Here is a 23,358-nt window from a genome sequence, read left to right as displayed (position 1 = left end):
AGTCTGTGTGCAGATGACCTTAATGTGCTTGTTCACTGGTATTTTGTATGCAGGGTTCCATACTGGTTACACATTTCGATTGTCTTTCTGCCAATCCAATGTGATCCACCAGTTCTTCTGTGATATTCCCTCTCTGCTCAAGATCTCTTGCTCAGAGACATTCAGCAATATGTTATCCTTTCTTGCTTCTGCTTTGGTTATTGGAGTTGGTTGCTTTGCCTTCATCATTGTGTCTTACATTAGCATATTTTCCACTGTGCTCAAATTTCCAGTGAAAGAAGACCAAAGGAAAGCTTTCTCTACTTGTGTCCCCCACATCATCGTGGTTTCTTTGTTCCTTATTTCATCCTCTTATGTGCACCTACAACCACCTTCCGACTCTGGTTCCATTAAAGATATAATCCTTTCAATATTCTATTCCATAATACCTCCCTTTCTGAATCCTATTATATACAGTCTAAGGAATAAGCAGATAAAAGAGGCTTTAAGAATAATAATGAAGAGAAAACTTTGTTTAAAGGAATAAAGCATAAACTATAATTTTTCCCAATGTTGTTGAACCTATTTCATCTATAAATTAAAATCCCATTAAGATATTATTTTTCTTTATGAGTTTGTGACAAATATGTTGCTATTTGTATATTGATGAGTACAAATAAATCACTGGTCTAAATGAGTAAAAAAAGTTCTTAGAATTGACTTTGTTATTATCAATACTAGTAGCATTTTTTTTTTAACATTTTGAGGCATATTCAAGAATTCAGTAACTATAATTCCCTTAACCCAAGGTCTTCAGCAGCACTGCTTATGGTCCACAAGTCAGCAATTCATACCACATATGCTTCTGAGGGTTCTTTTCCAATTCAATTCACAGAGACAATTCTGGTCCCTTACAGGAAGAGAGAATTTCTCTCAACCTGAGTGTTCTAGGGGTGTCCCTGAAGGTCAGTGGGATGTCTTTTTTAAGTAACATGCTAGATTGATTAGACACTTTTTTCAAAACAAGTTTCATGGAAGAGATCCACTATTGAACACACCTTCTATGTTCTTCTTTGTATATGGAATTGTTCTTCTTTTATCCCTCTCTCCATTCACATGGCCATTTACCTACTTCACATTTTCCCCATAACTTCTGGGCTATTTTAATTGTCTCCTTATTTGTTCTAGGAGCCCTTTTCCATTTGACCAATTCTACTTTTTAAACAGTTTCCCAGGATATTGACACTTTTGTCTTCATTCTCTTGCATCACTCTCATTTATTTCCCCAATTTCCTTCTGCTTCTCTTGTACCATTTTTAAGCTCCTCTTTGAGCTCGTTCATAAGGTCTTTATGGACTTGAGACCACTTCCCATTTGCTTCGGGGTTTTGCCAATATGTGTTTTGCCATTTTTGTCCTGTTCTAAATTTGTGTCTTGGTCTTCTCTGCCATCAGATTCACATTGCTGTTGTTTGCTCTTTTTTGCCTTCCTCCTTTCTTTTAAACACAATCTCTGCTCACATGTTGCAAGGCGCTCTGTCTCAGGTTTCTTGTTCCAGTGGCTGCAGACCCTGACTGTTTACCTGGTACTGTGATGATGTTTCCCTGAGGCCCACGAGGGACTGTTGTGTCTGGTGCTGTGTTGAGGGGGTGGCTGGCACTGCTAGAGGCCAAATGGATCTGACAGCTTACCTGGTGCTGAGATAGGACCTTAGTGGTGATGTTTGGTGTGTGCTGAGGCCTGGTGGGGTTTTTCTGTGTTTCTTTGGGGCCACAGCGAAGGACATTGAGCTCTGGCTGCTAGAGGATTCCTGTTTGCCTTGGCCTATGCTAAAGTGTGAGGAGATCTTGGTACTGAAGTATGCCTGTTTGCCTGAGTCTGTCCTGAGGCATGGGGTGGTTTTTAGAGCTGGAGTCTACTGGTTTCAATGGCTATGCAAAGGCAAGTGGAAGGTTCTGGTATTGGCTCTTGCCTGCTCCACCGCACTGGGACTCAGGATCTCCCACTGGCTTGCTGAGGTAGGACTTGCTGCTGGTTTGTTGGGATGCTCCCTCTCCTGGATTGCACTCCTCTTTCTCCCTAGTGAGATGGACCTTTCTTGCCAATCCTCCAAGGCTCCTGGACTAAAATACTGCTCCACCCTATCTTTCTGCTGGCTCCATTGTTCCAGAAATTTTTTCTAGGGTGTCTTTTTTTGGTTGTTGGAGGTGGATATGGGAGAGCTATAGTGATTTGCTGCTCACTCCACCATCTTGACTCCTAAAAGTCAAGAACCTGTATCTTCTTGGTGTTAATTGTTAGGCCACAATTAATACAATGAGCACAGAATTGGTCCATACTTTGTTGCATCACAGATTCAAAGGCTGCATTGAGTGCATAATCATTGGCAAACCAAAAAAAAAAATCACACACCAACACTGTCCACTTTAGTCTTGGCTTGAAGACTTTTCAAGTTGAAGAATTTACCATCAGTGCCAAATATTGTGTAGACCTCTGTTCTGCTCCTGACATTTCTTTTGGAGTTGTTGGCCAGCAAACATCATATTAACTATTCCTTTGCCTTCTTCAAAGCCACTGACTTTCATGTAGATGACCACCTTCCTGGGGAAGAATCAACCTATTTAGGAGGACTTTGGTAAGAATCTTGCCAGCAATGACTAAGAGGGAGACCCCCCCTGTGACTGTCACAGGACAATCTATTTCCTTTACCTGCACAGAGATGGACAATGGATGCGTCCTTGAACTCTTGGGAGGTCATCTTGCCATATTACTTGGAAAATTTTAGTTAGTTTTTGTATGAGCAATAGATACTCCACTTTGTAATAGAATCTGTAATAGAATCAGCACCAGGTCCTTTGTCACATGAAAAGAGACTAAAGGCATCCATACCTCTTCTTCAGTTGGAGCTTCAGCTAAAGAGGGATTGACTTCAACCTGAGGCAAACAGTCAGTGGCTTCAGCATCGATTGATGGGAGTCTGTTGAGAACACTATGGAAGTGTTCGACCCATCTCTCTAGGATCATGTCCTTATCACTAATCAATGTGGCTCCATCATCACTGAGTAGTTGAGATGCATCATAGGTCTTTGGTCCACAGAGAGCCTTCTGGGCATCATAAAGGCAATTTGGATTATTACTATTGGTATAAAACTAAATTTCACCTGCCTTATTACTGAGTCAAGAATCCTGCATTACTCTAAGTTTCACTTGTACTTTACTTTTGATGGAGCTAAATACTGCCTTCTTAGAGCTGGATGAACCATCCTACTTGTGAATTATGTGCCATTCTCACTTTTCATTTAGCAGCTTCTAAATTTCCTCATTGTTCTTTGTCAAACCAGTCTTGATGTGTGTAAATGTTCTGACTTAGATGACTAAATGCACTGAGGTACACCAAATCCCCCAACTTAGAAACAAACTCTCTAACCATGTTCTAAGCGCTCCATAGCACCATCTTGGTCATTTGAATAAATTGTTCTCATCTGCTCATTCTACCACATTCTTTGAGTACACACCTTCTTAACTCACCAACTAGTTTGAGATCCCTCAGATACTTTCAACCTAGTTTAACCCATCAGCTGACTTGGTTTACTAGAGTGTGGCCACTGTGCATCTTACTGCTTCTTGGAGCTACGAGTGAGAGTTAGGTAGATGAAGTAGAAACCAAAGATGGAAGGCAGTCCTGATAAGGGCTTGACTGCCCTCACAGCAGAGGTAATAGTTTTCCTGAACACACCCACTTCCTAGAGTACTGGGAGTTAAATGATTCACCAACATCACACATACCAACATGTGGATTATAGACAGAGAGTGCAAGCAGTTAAGAGTGATAAAAGTTAAAAAAAGTCAATATTGGAAATGGGGGTAGATAGGTCCATTTATCCACCTTTAGTGGGGTTACAAATCTAACCAATCTTTTGGACATCAATTGAGAATTTTGAAGAAAAATCACTAGATTGTGTGTAACTTTTAATGCTGAGAGATATTAAGAGATATTAACCTCAAACATATCAATTACAGAAATGAAGGTACCATAGACATGAAAATATTCATAGCAACCCTTTTTATCACAACAGAAATAAAATGGGAGAGAAATTGTAGTAATGTAAGAAAATGCATTTTGCTCTAAGATGAAATGACAAATGTCCAAGTAGATGAAAGTCAGAGACAAGAGAACACAAAGTGAATGGGGTGGAACACATCACTTCTTTTTTATTTTCATTAAGCTTCTTTCTTTTTTTTTTGTTAAGCCTTTATTCTTTAAATTATTTAAAGTTCTAAAGCCTTCTAGTAGGATCCTACTAGCTAATTACTTTGAACTTAACTCATTCAGAAAAATATATTATTTCCCCCAGTTTGGGCAACTTTGGTTTGGCAGCATTTCCTTTAGTGCTTAATATGAAACCACAATCCTGCTATACCTTTAGATAAGAAGACCCACAAGTAAAGTAGTTATGGAAACCCTTTATAATGTGAGTAACTATTCACTGGAAACAAGATTTGGCAGTCTTGAGAAACCATTTACTTTCCCCCATCTTCTGTAGAGCTGCCAGAGAATAATACCTACCTGCAAATTTAAATAATAATAAAAAAGTTGAATTTTAACCAGTGTTTTGAGTAACAAGTTGCATTATATAACACCTTTAGGTGTCTATAGAGACATGCTTACATCTTACTTTCTCACTAATTTTACAACTTATTATTTTCATTTCATCAGTCTTGCTTTTCTCAATTACTATTAAAAGACAATGTAATATTTTAGTAATGAGATACAAGTGATTAGAATCCAATCTTTTCAACACCCACTGTTGGACACTTTCTTCTTGGTAGGATGGGGACCTGTGGATTTCAAATGTTTTTTAATCTGTCAGATGTCATTGCTTTATGGGTAGGTTTTCTTAACTAGTTTCTCTCTTGTAAAGAAAGCCAAAATGTGATGAGGGATTCTTTGGAACTGAATGGGATGTGAAAGGTAAAATATATTTTAAAACATTTTACGCAAAATTTGTGAAGCTCTCTTGCCTCTATGTCAGTCAAAACCATAACCATAACAACAGTATATCTGTATCAACTGAAATCTTCAAGACACTTGGATCTCTCCTCTATTGCCTTTCAACAATGGGTGAAGGAAGCTTATTCTATTCTTTTGAGGGAACCTGAAAGATAATGAATCCAACAGCCATAGTACCTGTTGATAAACATGCACATTCATTAACATTCTTTCAGCTCTATCCCAGTGCTCCTGAGAGGACTTTATTTGGCACCTTGTCTTTTGCTACCCAGAGACAATTACCTTAGTGCAATGATCTCTGCCTCTCTGTATTTGGCTAAAGATCAGGGACAATTTCCCTAAGGAAATGCAAGTAATATCTAGCAAAGGTGAAATTGGCCTTTATGGGGCCATTCTATAAAACACGCTGTTGAACTTCAGCTACAAATGTAATGGGGACAATTAAGGGAAAACACACTTCCCAACCAAGGAGAATAGAATTATGTTGGCCAGACAAGAATGGAAACTTAATAATTTTCTGCCAGTTCCCCCTGAGCTGGGCAAATTCTGGAGATCTTTTCTGGAGGTCTTTCCCTAGGAATTCAGTTATATCATCTCTGAGTAGTTCAGGTTGGAGAATTTAACAGCAAGGAGATGTGTTACCTTATTCAGGTAAGATGTAATGAATCTGAATGAAATACTTTCCCCTGTCATCCCCTTTTATTTGCTTTCTCCTCATTCTTTTCCTCCCCTCCTTTTTTCTTCCTATTTTTTGTTTCTTTCTCCCTTTCTACCCTCTCTTCTTTCTTTTCATTCCTTTCTCTTTTCTTTCTTCCTCCCTCCCTCCCTTCATTATTTTCTTTCTCTTCCTTCCTTCTTCCTTTTTCTCTCTTTCATTCTTCCTTCCTTCTTTCTTATATAGTAAAAAAAGTTTCAATCATTAAACCAAGTAGTCATTCTGGTACAAACATTGGTCCAATTACCCCTGGCAGATATTACTTATGCCAGCAAATCTAAAAATCAGTACTTGAAAGGAAGAAGCTGATACTGTTCTGTAGGTGCCAAGTTCACTATTTCAAAGTTCACTATTTCAAGTGCATGACAATGTTGAGCAGGGAGATGTCCAACTTTTAGAAAGAGCAGAATACAAAACTTGAAATGCAAACAGAGAGATGAGAGAAACCTAGAACCTTTGATCCCCTCTCACTTGAAAGGGATGTCTTCTATCTTCAAACCCAGAGAACTTCCAACTCTCTAATAAACTTTAAATGCTTGTGAATTTCATGTTTCTTAATCCTATTTCTATCTCTAAAATCACTTCCTCTTCTCCACCCATTTAACTGACTGCCAGGCTGCTGATATTGGACCACTCCTTGACCCTTCCTAGTCAGAGATCTCACCACATAACAGTTTGAAACTGAAAAAAAAAAGGGTAAATAAACACAAAAATTTAAAATAAAGCTTAGTCTTTATTGTTCATTCTTTTGAAAGACTAATGAATGTCATATAAAATCAAGCTCCATTTGGCAATGTGTTCATATGGGAAACAGGAGTCCTCATAGATTTCCCCAATAGCTTCTTACTACATTATCACCAATTACAGCCACAGACATAGGGCTGAAAACCTCCTTTCCTCATTTCAGGTACCAATAGTTTGAAGAGATTCAGCATCATGTTCTCTCATATAACAAGTATTTGGAAAGAAGTCCTGTGCTGGTCTTACAAGCAATTTTGTCTCTATATTATGGTACATTGAAATTATAACCCTAGGGGAGGCCAGGTAGCACAGTGAGTAAGAGCACTGGCCCCAGAGTCTGGATGACCTGGGATCTAATCTGGGCTCAGACAGTTAGCACCCACCCAGAAACACCTGGCCGTGTAACCTTGAGCAAATTACTTAACCCCAATTGCTTAAAATAAAAGAAATTATAACCCTGGAAATTGTGTGTGTGCGCATGTGCGTGTGTGTGTGTGTGTGTGTGTGTGTATACATGATTGGTGTCTTTCTTCCTTTTTATATCACATTGATTAATTACAATTTCCTCACTATCACCCCCAAGTGCATTCATTTGTAAAACTGATTTTTAAAAAATATAGTCCTTTGGTAGAAAAACAGGGGGACCACTGTTGGTGGAGCTTTGAACTAACCCAAATACTATGAAAAACAATTTGGAGCAATACCTGATAAGTAATTGAAATGGGAATAATATCCTTTGACCCAATGATGCTACTTATTGCAAAGAGATTAAAGAAAGAGGGAAAGGACCCATATGTATAAATATATTTAAAGGATCTCTTTTTGTGGTGGCAAAGAATTAGAAACTGAGGAGATGAACTCCAATTGGGGAATGGATAAACAAATTATGATCTACAACTGTACAACGAAGGGGATGATTTCAGTAGAACTTGGGAAGAACTGTGTAAAATGGCAAAAAAAAAATGAAGTAAGCAGAAACAAGAGAATAACCAACATCATAACAATAATCAGCTTTTTAAAAAGACAATAAGTCTAATTGACATAATGAAAAACCAAAATTCCAAAGGACTCATGATGAAGCATGAAACATTTGTCTCCAAATAGAGAGGTAATGGACAGAGGGTACAGTTTAAAGCGCATTTTTTTCATTTCTTTTCTTTCTTTCATCCTTTCTTTCCTCCTTCCTTCCTTTCTCTCCTCCCTCCCTACTTTCTCCTTTCCCCTCTATTGCTCACTTTCTTTTTTCTTTCCCTACCTAGTTACTTCCTGCCTTCCTTTCTCTCCCCCCCTTCCTTCTTTTCTTCCTTCTTCCTTTTTTTCTATTTTTTCTTAGATAGCTAATAGGGTTGTTTATTTTAAGTGACTATGCATATGTATGATAGCTTTTATTTTTTCACCTTCTCCATGGGTGGGGGAAAAGGAGTGAAATGTGACAAAATTTAATAATGACAGTTAAATAATATACACATATAAATTTGATTACATATACCTATGTATGTATTCAACCATAACCAAAATGTAGCTCCTATGTGAAGACCTGCTTGCTATCCCTTTAAAGATGTTATCATGGAGAATTAATGACCAAGAAATATCTGCCTACCAATTGTCCCCAAATCCTGGATCATTAACCTTGAAAGATTTCTTTAGGGAAGTAGTAGACATGAAAGAAGGGGGATGGAGTATCAAGACAGTGGGCTCTCTTGGCTGTCATTCCATCTGAGACAAGGGAGCTGGGGGTGATAGGCCACGAATTTTGCTTGCCTGATACCTCTGAATGGAAGAAAATTGAAGTGATAAGATCAGGAGAGCACAGGTCTGCACCTCTCATGTAACAGTTAGGGAATTTTTCCTTGAGAGGTAACATGACTTGCCCAGAGTCACATATACAGTACATGACAGGGGCCATGTCTTATACAGTAACGATAATAATGAAATAATGTCTTCTAGTCTTTACTCACAGTGTGTCCTTAATAATCACTGCCTGACAGATTGTTTCATTTTTCTTTGGCTCCCTAGGTCACTCACTGGAGTCTAAAAATGTCCAACTTTACCACCACTGTGACTGAATTTCTCCTCATGGGGTTTTCTAACACCCGTGAGCTGCAGATCTTATATTCTTTGATCTTCTTTCTCATTTATTCAACAAGCTTGATGGGGAATCTCCTCATTGTCATTGTCACCACCATTGACAGCAGGCTCCACACCCCTATGTACTTTTTCCTTAGGAATCTGTCTATTGTGGATGCCTGCTTCATATCAGTAACAATTCCCCAGGCATCCATTAACTCCCTGGTGAACAACAGAGCTATCTCAGTTTCTGGATGTGCAGTTCAGATATTCCTGATGATTTTCATGGCGTATGCTGAGTTTACTTTGCTCACTGTCATGGCTTGTGATCTTTATGTTGCCATATGCCACCCACTTCTCTATCCAGTGGTCATGTGTCCCAGAGTCTGTGTGCAGATGACCTTAATGTGCTTGTTCACTGGTATTTTGTATGCAGGGTTCCATACTGGTTACACATTTCGATTGTCTTTCTGCCAATCCAATTTGATTCACCAGTTCTTCTGTGATGTCCCCTCTCTACTCAAGATCTCTTGCTCAGAGACATTCAGCAATACATTATCCCTACTTGGCTCTGGTCTAGTGATTGGTGTTGGCTGCTTTGTCATCATCATTGCATCTTACATTAGCATATTTTCCACTGTGCTCAAATTTCCCGTGAAAGAAGACCAAAGGAAAGCCTTCTCTACGTGTGTCCCCCACATCATCGTGGTTTCTTTGTTCCTTATTTCAGTCCATTGTGTGTATCTACAACCACCTTCAGATTCTGGGTCCCTTAAAAATATGATCCTTTCAATATTCTATTCCATAATACCTCCCTTCATGAACCCTATTATATACAGTCTACGGAATAAACAGATAAAAGAAGGGACAAGAATATTAATGATGAGAAAACTTTTATTAAGTAATAATGCAGAAACTATAATTCTTTCCCAAGGTTGTTGAACCTAATTCATCCATAAATAAAAAATCCCATTAAGATATATTTTTGTTTGTGATAAGTAAGATGCTGAATTTATTGTTTTTACTTAATATGCAATAGATATCAACATTTTGTATGCCCTCTAGATGGCAAGCTGCTGCACTTTCTTTGCCAGGAAAAGCACAAAGTAAGTCACAAAGAGACAGACATTACTGAAATGACTAAGTAACAACACCTACTTTTTATATAAAATGTTCTTTTTTTAGTATTTAAATACTGAATTTTTTAAAAGAAATAATCCAAGAATGCAGGGAGGCGCGGCAATGCTCATATGGTCTCATCCAGCCTGCCTTTCACTCAATTCCTCTGACTCCACATCTACTGCTCTTTCCCCTACACCATGTTACCTCCCTAAAGACCCAAAAAGGCACCATCTTGACACACTAGAAAGTCAGGGGGGATGAAGGAGAATGGAAGAGAGAACAGATTGGGGGAAGGGGCATTCAGTAGGCTTGCTATCTTGGGGTGGGTGTAGGGGAAAAATGGGGAGAAAATTTGGAACTCAAAATCTTCTGAAAATGAATGTTGAAAACTTTAAATAAATAAATAAATTGGAAAAACCATATTTGTGTTATAATAAAGACTGGAAACTAAAAAACAACATATATATATATATATATATATATATATATATATGGATGAAGCAATGACTTCTCAAAGAGAAATTAAGAATAAGGGAAGGGAATATAGTGAAAGTAAAGAAGATAAATTTTGTAGAAGGTTCTATGATTTAATATAGGGAGAAAGAGGATCAATATAACTGCCCAGGCATTGTGGCACAGAACTAGAAGAATAGTTTGGCAGTGTTAGAATCCAAATTGGGGAAGCTTAAGAAGATATGAAGGTGCAGGGAAGAAATATTTAATGCTAGGGACAAAGTTGCTCATAAAATAGAGCACTGACCCTGGAGCCATGAGGACCTGAGTTCCAATCTGTCTTCATACAAGTGTGTGACCTTGGGCAAGTCGCTTAACCCTGATTGGCTAAAACAATTCACTACTAGCCCTACTAGAAATATGACTCTGCAAAATCACTTCACATTGGGAAAGGTGACTGAATCATGTCACAAGTATATGATGTAACACATGGCAACATCTTGCCTTGCTAAGGGAGGTCCTCAATTCTTGCCCAAAATATCCGAATAAAGTGAAATGGAAAAAAAAAATTAAAGTTTTCTTACTATTTGTAGCCTCTATTTCAGAGAAAATGATGACACCATCAACATAAAGGAAACATAGCATACATTTCAGAGGGAAAAGTGAGGTATCGTTATCTTGAGTTTGAAAGTCCAATGTCTTTTTATGACCCTGTTACCCAAGGGATGGATATGATAATTATGAACTGAAAGAAAGAAAGAGTAACTTCAAAGTCTTTGGTTTTGGCTATGTGGAGGAACTAGATAATAAAAAAGGGCTTTCTTTAAAAAATGCCATCACTATTTACCATATCAAACAACTGGGCACTCACCACGATTGTTGGATGGGTCAGAAAAAGTCTTTCCTCTCACTTTCACTAAAATGTCATTATGTTTAAATCTGCTGGAATTTATTCTGCAAGAATGATGGCTACAAATAACAAAATCAAATAACACATTTCTCAGTTGAATCCTTGCCTACAGGTCAATAGATCGACAATAATCTACCATGTAATCTTCATTTATTCAGAAATGGGGTTTATTATGGTGACAATAAAATGAGTTGTTGAATGTTTTGACTGTTTTAAGTGACAATATTTGTTGCTGTGAATATAAAAATAAATGTATTACTAAGTTCATGAGGTCACATATGAAATGCCAATTTGTTGATAAAGATTTTGAATTAACTTAGAATATTAAGCTTTTTTAAAGAGCTATTGTAATTTAAAGCTGAAATCTGCAGAGTTGAAATTACCATCTGAGTTTGGATTACCATTTTAAGCCACTGTGTGAAACCATTGATGGTTAAAAAGTAAATCTTTTCCCCTTCTCCACCTCTCCACACCCCTCCTTCAGGCTCTTTAAAAGGCTTTTCTTCAGGTAGTGCAGGAAAATGTTTTATAATTGACTCTTCTATTACACAACATCCCTCAACACACCATCAATTTCATACCTTCATCTTTCAAAGTGTATTTTCCGCCCCACTTTATAGCTGATACCCAGAAGTTTGAATATATTGAGCAGCCCAATATCACTTTTCCGTAACACATATTCCATGAAAACTTGAAAATGTTGCCCTCCTTTTGTTTTTTTGGCAAAAGCCTTTATCAAAGAATGAGACACAGCTATTAAATGCTTAGTCATAAATCAGAACATTGAGTATGTACATGCTGAATAGAAAATGACCCTTCATAGAAGGCTGTGATCATGACATTCATTTTCAGGAAATTGATATTTTTCAAATTTATTTATTTATTTTTAATTTTCAACATTCATTTCCACAAGATTTTGAGTTGCAAAATTTTTCCCTGTCTTTCCCTTATCCCCACCCCAAGATAGTGAGCCTTCTGATTATTCCTCCCCCAATCGATTCTCTCTTATATCCTTCCCCATCAACCCCCTAACTTACTAGTAGAGTAAGATGGGTTTCTATACCCCAGTACCTATATATCTTATTTCCCAGTTGCATGTATAAATTTTTTTTAACATTTGCTTTTAAAAACTTTTTAAAAGTTTGATTTCCAGATTCTCTCCCTTCTTCTCTCCTCACCTCCACCCTCCCCTAAACTGAGAGGACATGCAATTCAATATAGATTGTACATGTGTAGTTATGTGAAATGTTCCCATAGTAGTTATATTGTGAAAGACTAACTATATTTCCCCCAACCTACCCCTCCACTTACTCTATTTTCTATTTTGCCCCTTTCCCTTTTCAAAAGTGTTTGCTTCTAACTACCCTGTCCCCCAATCTGCCCTCCCTTCTATCATCTCTCCTCTTATCTCCTTGCCCCCTACTTTCCTGTAGGGTAAGATACCCAATTGAGTGTTTATGTTATTCCCTCCTTAAGGTAAATTCAATGAGAGTAATCTTGACCCATTCCCTTTCACCTTCCTTCTCTTCCACTCCATTGTAACAGTTTCCTCTTGCCTCTTTTATATGAGATAATTTACCCTAATCTGTCTCTCCCTTTCTCCTCCCAGTATATTCCTCTCTCACCTCTTAATTTTATTTTGTGGATATCATCCCTTCATATTCAACTCATCCTGTGCCCTCTGTCTATGTATACATGTACACATGTATACACACACTCACATATATATTTATACACACATATACACTCCTATACAAACACACACACATATTCCCTTCACCTATCCTCATATTGAGAAAAGTCTCGTGAGTTACAATTATTGTTTTTCCAAGTAGGGGTGTAAATAGTTCAACTTTAATAGGTTCCTTATGATTTTTTCCCCCTGTTTTCCTTCTCATGCTTTTCTTGCTTCTTGTATTTGAAAGTCAAATTTTCTGTTCAGCTCTGACTTTTTCATCAAGAATGCTTGCAAGTGGGGCGGCCAGGTAGCACAGCGAGTAAGAGCACCGGCTCCAGTGTTGAGAAGACCTAGAGATCGAATCCTGGGCTCAGACTCTTAGCACCCACCCAGAAACACCTGGCCGTGTAACCTTGAGCAATTTACTTAATCCCAATTGCTTAGGGGTGGCCAGGTGGCTCAGCGAGTAAGAGCACCGGCTCCAGTGTCGGGATGACCTGGATCAAATCTGGGCTCAGATACTCAGCACCACACCCAGAAATAACTGGCCGTGTAACTGTGAGCAAGTTACTTAACCCGGATTGCTTTAAAAAAAAAAGAATGCTTGCAAGTGGGGGGGGGGCAGCTAAGTGGTGCAGTGAATAGAGCATCACCCCTGGAGTCAGAAGGACCTGGGTTCAGGTCTGGCCTCAGACACTTAACACAAAAACTAGCAGTGTGACCTTTGGCAAGTCACTTAACCCCAATTGCCCCCCAAAAGGCAAAAAAAAAAAAGAATGCTTGAAAGTCCTCTTTATCATTGAATGACCATACCTTCCCCTGAAGAATTATACTCAGTTTTGCTGGGTAGGTGATTCTTGGTTTTAATCCTAGCTCCTTGATCTCCAGAATATCATATTTCAAGCTCTTTGATCCCTTTAATGTAGAAACTGCTAGATCTTCTATTATCTTGATGGCGTTTCCATAGTACTCAAATAGTTTCTTCCTGACTCCTTTCCATGTTTTCTCCTTGATCTGGGAACTCTGGAATTTGGCTATAATATTACTAGAAGTTTTCTTTTGGGGATCTTTTCCAAGAAGCAATTGGTGAATTATTCAAATTTCTATTTTGCCCTCTGGGTCTAGAATATCAGGACAATTTTCCTTGAGAATTTCTTGAAGGATGATTTGCAGGCTCTTTTTTTGATCACAGCTTTCAGGCATTCCAATAATTTTTAAATGATCTCTCTTAGATCTATTTTCTAGGTCAGTGGTTTTTCCAATGAGATATTTCACATTGCCTTCTATTTTATTCATTTGTCTGGATCTGTTTTACAGTATCTTGATTTTTCATAAAGTCATTAGCTTCCATTTCCTCCAATCTAATTTTGAAGGAATTATTCTTTTCAGTGAGATTTTGAAATTTCTTTTCCATCTGGTCAATTTGGCTTTTTAAGGCATTCTCCTCATTGGCCTTTTGGGCCTCTTTTGCCATTTGATTTAGTCTTTTTTTAAGGTGTTATTTTCCTCAGTCAGGCTGTTGACTCACTTTTCATGATTTTCTTGCATCATTCTCATTTCTCTTTCCAATTTTTCCTCCACTTCTCTTGCTTGATTTTCAAAATCCTTCTTTAGGTCCTCCATGGCCTGCGGCCAGTTCATATTTTTCTTGGAAGCTTCTGATGCAGGAATTTTGACTTTGTTGTCTTCTTCTGGTTCTATGTTTTGATGCCTTTTGTACCCCAAAAAGTTTCTGTGGTTTAATTGAGCTCCCTCTGTTTGCTCATCTTGCCGGCTACTTACTTGATTTTTGAGCTCTGTGTCACGGTAAAACTCTGCTTCCAGAGTGGAGAAAGCTGTGTCCCAAATTGCTGGGGTTTTCCCATTTGTCAGAGCTTTGAGGAGTGTGCCCTCTCTTTAGCCACCACAAGATCTGGCATACTGGCGTTCCTCTCCTCAGGACCACCACCCAAGACTGTGACCCAAATCCAAGCAGGTCAAAACAAGAGTGGTTACCCTGTGAAAGGTGGTTGGTCCCCCTACTATCTGCAGGCCAGGAGCTCCAGAAGCAGCCATGTGGCAGAAGCTGCAGCTGCCATGTCTCATCCACCTCTCGCCCTGGGGGGCAGGGGCTGGACCATGCTCTTGTATCACCCAGTTCCAACAGAGTTCCCTAATAACTTTTTACTTTCTCTTTGGTGTTTATGGGTTGAGAAGTCTGGAAACAGCCACAACTTCCTGGTGATTCACTCTCCTGATGACTGCTCTCACTGGTCTGAGCTACTGGTCTGGGCTGTCCCAGGTTTGGGCCTGTGTGGCTCATGCGGGACTACTCAAACCCCATCCTGGTGTGATAGACCCTTCCTGTTGGTCTCCCAGGCTGCCTTCAGCAGGAAATCTGCTTCTGCATCACTTTGTGGGTTTTGTAGCTCGAAAATTTCTTTCCAGTAATATTTTACAGGTTTTGGAGGTAGTTGGTGTGGGACCTCACACAGGTTCCTGTTTTTACTCTGCCATCTTGGCTCTGTCCAGGAAATTCATATTTTTAAAGTAATATTTGTTACATTTTACACTAAATTTTAAATGGTTTATTTTTTAATATAATTTGTTGAGTCAGCAATACAAGTGAATAAGAGAATGGAATGCCCCCCTCTCCATATTTTTCTACACTGCCCTATTTTGAGAACCACAGATCCAGTAACTGATACTTTTTTCTAAGTGAAAAAACAGCCACTTAGCATTAAATATGTCAAAATTATAATTTAAGAAAATGAGTAGAATGCATTATCAATTTTTATATTTATCAAATAATATACAATAATATAAACAAATAATTCATTATATACACTATATTATCTTTATATCCTAATACAAATATTTAATATTAAGTATTATACTACTGTTTTTTTTTGCTTTATTGTTTCTTACAGTTTAAACACATACAAACATGAAAAGTACAACATCAAAACATTCTGGTCTTTAACCAAACTGTTCAAAGTCTAATGTCAAGTTATGTAACTGAAGATACAATCATTTCTGCACAATATGTTAAGTTATGAAACATGGCCATTTTGATGCCAATTGCCATTTTACCCCTTGTTTAATGGGTAAATATTTCAAATTTAGCTTTATTTCATTTGCAGTTATAACATTAATAATTACAATATATTTTAAAAGCAAATTTGAAGAAAGAGTGGCTTGCTTTTGGAATTATTATGAATTTTGGTCAAACACCCAGAATGTTTAAGTAGAATGCTGGAATATTGCTGTAGATGGTGTCTATACCACGTGCTTTGGAAGGTGGATAGCATAACAGTAGCAATCATGGCTCATTTATCATCTGGGATGATGTATTCAATCAAAAGAATACTTTGTACTTTCAAGTGACCCAGGACATTGAACCAGGAACAACACAACTTTCAGCACTTAAGTAATTTGATGAAAATTCAGGACAAGTGGAGCAGTCTAAACAAAAGGAGAACATTTTCCAGGGCTCTTCACTTTATGGGGCTACCAGAATCTGTAAGTCTCCTGTCTCCTTCAATTGACTGGTTTCCATTAGGTATATTGTGATGTTTCCATACGTCATAAAACACATCCTATGCCAATAAGGTAAGAGTCAAACTGTGGTATGGGTTATTCAAAATTATTTTGTTTATTTTGCATATTTCAGTAACCATAAGAATATAGGGGCACATCAGGGTGGAGTTCTCTACAGCTAAGGGCCCCATAAACTGTGGAGCCGCAGGACAACTATGCCAATGAACTTTGTAGGGAGTTCAAGAAGAGAGAAAACTATCAGGGCTAGGAACTACTGTCATTCAGGTAAGGGGTTGGTAATCATTTTCTAGCAGTCAAAACCTAATCTCTGTTTTTACACTCAAGTGAGTGTAAAAAGGGGAGAGTGAACCTCCTGTGGTTGGAGAGCATGTCACTGACCTGTCCTTGCCACACCCTCACAGTAAACAGGTAATGGAATATTGTACTAATAGGAATGAAGAATATAATGAATTCAAAGTTATGTAGCAATATGTGCTTTGAATTGTGCAAAATGAAATGTTGAATGAAACTTTATTAAGAACGTACTATGTGTCAAACACTAAGTACTGAAGATACAAATTAAAAGCAAGATAGTTTCTGTCCCTTAGCCACTTAGGTTCTAATAGAGGGAGGCAACACATATTAAGGGCATGAGAGCCTAGGGGTGGGGTTTGATCTGGGAGGTTCAAGGGTAATGAGGAAAACAATGGGGAACTCAATTGTCACACTCTTTCCAGAAGCATTGGTCACACTGATTGAATTTGAGTTCTTAGAAAAGAACTGAAGAGAAGAATTATAGAATTTGAGAACTGGGAGAAAGCTCATTACCCACCTTGTCCAATCCATTCAGTCTTGTCAAGTCAGCAATCGCGTATTAAGTGCTTATTGTGGTCCAGGAACTGGGGTAAGTTCTGGGAATAAAAATACAAACATAAAGAATGACAGTTGCTGCTCCCAAAGTTCTTGCACTCTAATGAGAGAGGACGTCTAAAAGAAAGCTGAAAAGTGTGTGCTGAAGTACCTTTATAAGGAGCACAGTAGAGAAGCTCTGTCTCGGGTCAGGAGTGCAGCCTACAGAAGTATGAATGCATGGCTGGCCTGGGGGTTCCACCGAAAATCAAGACGCTAGGAAGAACCAGCCAATCAGAGGAAGAGACCAAAGGGCAGAGACTACTTCTGATGTGAGACATTCAGGGGTGAAGTGAATTTTCAGGGTCAAGAAGTTTTGGAAGAGATGGAAGAGAAGGTCTGGAGGGTTAGGAGGGCAATCTGGAATGTAAGAGGTTTACTCTTTCAGGAAAGGAGTCCCCACTCTAACATACCTAACAGGTGGTCATCTAGCTTTGCCATACTCATGCGAAAAGATGCTGAGGTTGGGAAAGATTGAAGGCAAAAGGAAAAAGGGCTGGCAGAGAATGAGATGGACAGATAGTATCATAGAAACTTTGAACATGAACTTGGACAGACTTTGACCAATAGTGGTGGATAGAAGGGACTGATTCATGGGATCACAAAGCATTGGACACAACTAAATGACTGAACAACAGCAGACGGGTTAAAAATTTTCAAGGAAGGAAAAGCAACCATCTCTGAAAGAAGTCCTTTCCATTTTTTGGCAGATCAAACAGTCTGGAATTACTTCCAGACATCCAGCCTATATCTAAACCTTCATGACATTTACACTTTGCTACCAGTTCACAGTCTGATCTCTCTCTCACATGCCATTGTATATATTTGAAAACAGTATTCATGTACCCATTTCTCACACCTGAGTGCTCACTACTTTGGACTGAACATGCCCAGGTCTTTCAACTGATTCTCATATGAGAACTCACGGCCCTCCACCCTCCTGATTTCCATTCTCTGAACCCTCTCCAGTTTATTATTCTCCTCATTAAAACATGGTAGCCAAAGCTGAGCACAACACTCCAGATAAGTGGAGCAACATCCTGATGATGGCTGTGTACAGTGGGGCCCTCATCTTTGCAGTCCTGGAGACTTTTCTTTTCTTGATGCAACTTGTTTTTTTGCTGTTAGATCACAATATTGACATGTATTGAGTTAACAGTTAACTAAAATCCTCAGGGCTTCTTCAAAACAACCACTATTTAGCCCTATCCCTCACATCTGGTTTATTTTTACACCCAAATACAGGCTTTATATTTATCTGTACTGAATTTCATTATAATTTCAACTCAAAGTTAGAGTCAAATCATGTCAACAAGCATTTGTTAAGTGTTTACCATGTGCCAGATACTAGTCATTTACTACGTGTCAGATAGTTGTACTTATTTGTCCTTCATTTTTGAAGAGGGCCAGTGACATCATGGGTCATGTCTTGACTTGCGCTTGAATCGGGTCTCTGAGGCTGAGTTGCACAAAGTCATCACCCCCACTCTCCCGGAGCAATCAAAGTCCAGTGGCAAGACAAAGGTCCAAATGACAGCGATGGCCAAGGGTGCAGTGAATGACCTCAGTACCTTTGGGGTCTGATCAAGCTCCAAGTGCTCCACAGCACTTGCTTCAGCTGCCTTCATGGATGTTGGAACCAAGTGCTCTCACCCACCTATTTTGCTGGGAGAAGTCTTCACAGGCTTGCGATAGATAGACACTGCCCCTCCTCTGCCTAACTCACCAGTGGGGTTGAGCCCATCTCTTACCCTCAGTCTGATTTAACTCATCTGCCAAAATGGTTTACTGGGGTGTGGTGGCTGTGCATGCTATAGTTTCTTGGAGCCATAGGGGAGAGTTGAGTGCTAGGTGGCCACCAAAGGAGGATGAGCAACCTGAGAATGGCTCCTCAGCCCTCCCAGCAAAAGTGCTAGGTTTCCTGGAACATTTTCCATAACCCATCAGATATTTAGTGTGAAGCATTAAGAGGGGAAAGGGCAGGGAATAAACCTCTATCTAGCTCCTATTATATGCCAGGTGCTGGACTAAATGCTTCACAAATATCATCTCTTTTGAACTTCACAGCAATCCTAAGAGGTGGGTGTTATTATTTATCCCCTTTACAGCTGAGAAACCTAAGGCAAAAATGGGATTCGTGACTTGTCCAGAGTCATGAGTCAGTAGGTGTCTGAGGTCAAATTTGAACTCAGGTGTTCCATAGTCTAGACTCAGTGCTCTATCCACTCTGCTACCTAGCTGCATTAGGAATAGAAAAACAAGCAGAAAGAGATACAATACCTGTCTCTTCCCCCTCCAATTCTATGGGAGAAGACAACACAAAAAGAACCTAAAGGTGGGGAAAAGCAAGTGGAAGGGAGTGAAGGGGATATCCATGAAGGAGCATAGGAGAGAAAGTACAGAGGACCAAGAGGGTATCCTGGAGAGGAAATAAGACACGTCTGATGTTAGGTGTCCTTAAAATAAGTATTCTGAAAGAAATCAGCCAATAAGTGGGGGAAGACTAGAGGGGTGGAGGCTACTTCCAATGTGATAAATCCAGAGGCAAAGTGAACTTCCAAGATGTGGAAGTTTTTGGGACATGGTAGAGAAGATCCCAGAGGAGGATTTGGAGTGGAGCCTAGAAAAGAATAAAGGTCCAGCCTGTCCAGATATTTTTGATTTTTTTTTTCATCATTCAGAGGGTTCCCAACCTCTCTTAGGTTTGTATGGGACACAGTAGGGATGGAAGTTAAGCAATGATACCTACGGAATGGCCAGGGCAAAGATCGGGCATATTGTTTGGAGAGTTCAGGTCAAATGGGTTCAGTCCTCCCAGCATGATACTCAGGCATCCAATTCAGACAGTGGAACATCAGCAGCCAGGCAAAGAATGAAGAAAGCACAATGATGGAAACACACACAAAGTTCTAACGTGTGTATCTGAATCCACCAATAGCAATCAATAGAGCCAACATAAAATTTAATGGTCAGTGGTGTTTCCAGCTGTATCATGTTGGTGCACAATCTTTCTCTTGGGAGAGAGGTGGTGATTCATGGTTCAGAATTTCAGTACTCCATCACTGGTCCTTTTATTTGTTGACTTGGATTAGCTATGTTTTTAAAGACAATTATTTTAAGAAGGCTGGTTAAAACTAACATGGGTATGAAATTTGAAATATTCATGAAATATTTGAAATAAAGTGTTTCTGTATGTGAAGCTAATCTACCCATATACAGATCAAACCCATGATATTAGTTATAGTATGTTTATAATAACTGAACTAACCAATTACACATTTATTTCATTCATATGATTACAAAGACCATGGAGAACTCACATTTTCCTCCTAAATAAATGAAAAATCAATTTTATTTTAAGTCTTTTCAAATATAATTAAAATATTAGTAATATTCAGGAATCATAATCAGTAATATCTGCTGACAGGCATTAATGGGTAGGTAAATGATGCAGTGCATAGAGTGTTGGACCTGAAGTCAGGAAGATTCATCTTCCTGAGTTCAAATTTGGACTCCACCTCTTATTGACTGTCTGATCTTAGGTAAGTCACTTTATCCAATTTACCTCAGTTTCCTTATCTATAAAATCAGCTGGAGAAGGAAATGGCAAATCATTCCAAGAAAACCCTAAATGAGGGTCGTGAAGAGTTGGACATGACTGAAAAGACTGGAAAATAATGTACATTTATATTTTTAGAAACCTAAAACCAAGCCTCATGATATGAGTTAGTTTTATTTCTTTCGATCCAGAGGCAATTACCTCATTGAAACTATTTCTTAGTTTCCTAAGTCAAGCTGGACATCAGGGATGATGTCCCTGAAGGCAATGCTGGGACTATAACAGGCAGCGTTCCAAGAGCTGACTTCCAGCCAAATCAGAATATCACGATTGTGCTGAGATATCATAGGTGCTCCTAGAGTCTCCTGTCCCTCCTGAGAATCCTGAGTCATGTGCCTCCAGTGAGATGGCAGCATTTCTCGATTTGGAGCACCAGGAGTCATCAGAGAAGCTAAGAGCAAGGATCCCTCTTGATTTATGTGGGAAAAGAACACGTAAGTATGCAGAGAGTGGTCCTTCCCTTCCCTTCCCTTTCCCCTTCCTCTTTCCCTTCCCCCTCACCCCTAGACATACATACTTATTTTTTCCTGGCAAGAGGTCACTATAGTTATGGTCTCAGAGTAATGGAGTTCTTGCAGTGAAGAGCTCCTTCTGCTAATGCAGACCAGCACCTGCTCTGCAAGTTCTGTATTAGACAGCTTCCCCGAGCACAGAGAGGCTGAAACTCGAGCCTTGGGTCACACCCAATAGAGGTAACACTTGAACACAGGTCTTCCAGACACCAAGGCTGCCTCTCTATCTACTGTGCCATGAGACTATTCCTTACATATTAATATGCATCTCTACACATATACTTATATAAAATGTAGGTATCTGTGTATAGACAAGTATGTGTCTGTTACATGTCGGTAGATGCCACATATTCATGTATGACAGTTCTCATTATCATTATGCTTGTCCTTCATTTCTGAGGAGGACTGATGACCTCACCGATGATGCCTCGACTCATGAATGAATTGGATTTAAGTGAGGCAGAGTCACATGATGTCCTCAGCCTCATTCTCCCTGTGACACTATGGTGTAAGGAATAGTTCTTTGGTCACGGAATTCTGAAGAAGCAGGCTCAGGCATACACCCTAGGAGGACCTGATCTGCAGTTTCAGATGGTGTTTTTTCACCTGGACTTCCTTACAATGCAAGAATCACAATCTGGTCTATGTCTTCTATCAGTCTGCCAATTTGGCTGTCTATCTCCCAAACAGATATTTTACTGAAGTAATCCTGGAAGTCAAAGTAATTGGCATAGTGTCTGCTTAGGTCAGTGTATAGATAGAGGAGATATGGACAATGCTGGGTTACAGTGAAGGGAAGTAAGTCGATCAAAGATCTCTAAAATATTGCTGATATTTGAAAGGTTCCAAAGGTCAAGTATGGGATTTGTTGAAAGGGTGGGACATTAAACTGACAGAAAACAACTGGGATTTGTATTAAATGTGTTCCCATGTGTGCTGTTTACCTAAGTATGAGTGCACACACCCACATTACAATGCACTGTGACACGCATGTGTATGCACACACATGCCTATGCATCCAGGATGCACAGACACACTCAAAGGGCCTGGAGTCAGGAACAATACTTACTCTCTGTGGCCCCATTGGGGGTTTTCTTGGCAGAGATGCTGGACTGGTTTGTCCTTTCCTTCTCCAGGTCATTTTATACATGAGGTAATTGAGGCAAACCCAGTGAAGTGACTTGCCCAGGGTCACACAGCTAGTAAGCAGCTAAGGTGGGATTTGAACTCACAAAGAGGAGTTTTTCTGATACCCAGCCCAGTGCTGTAGACACCGTACCACATAACTGCCTCATGTGTTGGGTGTCATAATACAAAAACCAGGTATTCCTTGCCTTCAAGAATGTCACACTGGGGAGATTGGGGTGCCATGGGAGAGGCTGAAAGATGAAGGTATTATGTACAGTAAATGCACTACATAGTGCTCTCCTGCACTCCATATTACTGGGAAGGTCAAGGTAGGTGTAAAAATGTGAGTACAGGAATTATGAACTTCAGGGGGGCTGAAGCTGATCTAGTGTCCACACTAGGTCTGGTAATAACATGGTAAGCTTCTATACTGATCTGGTGTTGAGACTGGGCCCATGAGTGGCTGCTACAGTTCCAATTTGAGTAGAAGGAGAGAGAGACAGAGACAGAGACAGAGAGAGACAGAGACAGAGAGACAGAGACACAGAGAGAGAGAGATAGATAGATAGAGAGAAACAGAGAGAGACAGAGAAACAGAGAGAGAGAGAAACAGAGAGAGACAGAGACAGAGATAGAGACCGAGATAGAGACAGAGACAAGCAGAGACAGACACAGATAGACAGAAAGAGAGGAAGGGAAAGAAAGGCTGATGGAGAGGGAATGGGAGGGAGAGGGAGAGGGAGGAAAAAAGAGACAAAAAGTGACAGAAAGAAGCAGAGACACAAATCTAGAAAGATAGAGCAAGGAGGGTGAGAGAGAAAGACTGAGAAACAGACAGAGAAAGAGGAAGAAAGAGAGAGAAGAGGGGGAGAGGGAAAGGGAGAGAGACAGAGAGAGAAAGAAGGAAGGAAGGAAAGAAGGAAGGAAGGAAGGAAGGAAGGAAGGAAAGAAGGAAGGAAGGAAGGAAGGAAGGAAGGAAGGAAGGAAGGAAGGAA

The 23,358-nt window shown here is 39.4% G+C and overlaps 2 protein-coding genes across 2 annotated transcripts; both read left to right on the top strand.

The window, feature by feature from the left end:
- Positions 1-7: 7 nt before the first annotated feature.
- On the top strand, positions 8-526 carry LOC138171737 (olfactory receptor 14C36-like; the record flags this gene model as incomplete). The annotated part of the gene is made up of 1 exon (XM_069101372.1): positions 8-526. A coding segment is annotated over one exon (519 nt), but the record flags the coding sequence as incomplete, so codon positions are not given.
- Positions 527-7,527: 7,001 nt separating this feature from the next.
- Positions 7,528-9,455, top strand: LOC138171730 (olfactory receptor 14C36-like). The gene is made up of 2 exons (XM_069101364.1): positions 7,528-7,554; positions 8,463-9,455. Exons 1-2 carry the CDS (start codon positions 7,528-7,530, stop codon positions 9,453-9,455), a joined length of 1,020 nt encoding a protein of 339 aa, XP_068957465.1.
- Positions 9,456-23,358: the final 13,903 nt, after the last annotated feature.

The sequence above is a fragment of the Petaurus breviceps genome, unplaced genomic scaffold (assembly GCF_028583685.1).
Source record: "Petaurus breviceps papuanus isolate PSGF00001 unplaced genomic scaffold, PetGlider_PUasm1.0 462, whole genome shotgun sequence".
Lineage (NCBI taxonomy): Eukaryota > Metazoa > Chordata > Mammalia > Diprotodontia > Petauridae > Petaurus > Petaurus breviceps.
The sequence above is the reverse complement of the archived record's forward strand: the minus strand, read 5'-3'. Positions and strand labels throughout refer to the sequence as shown.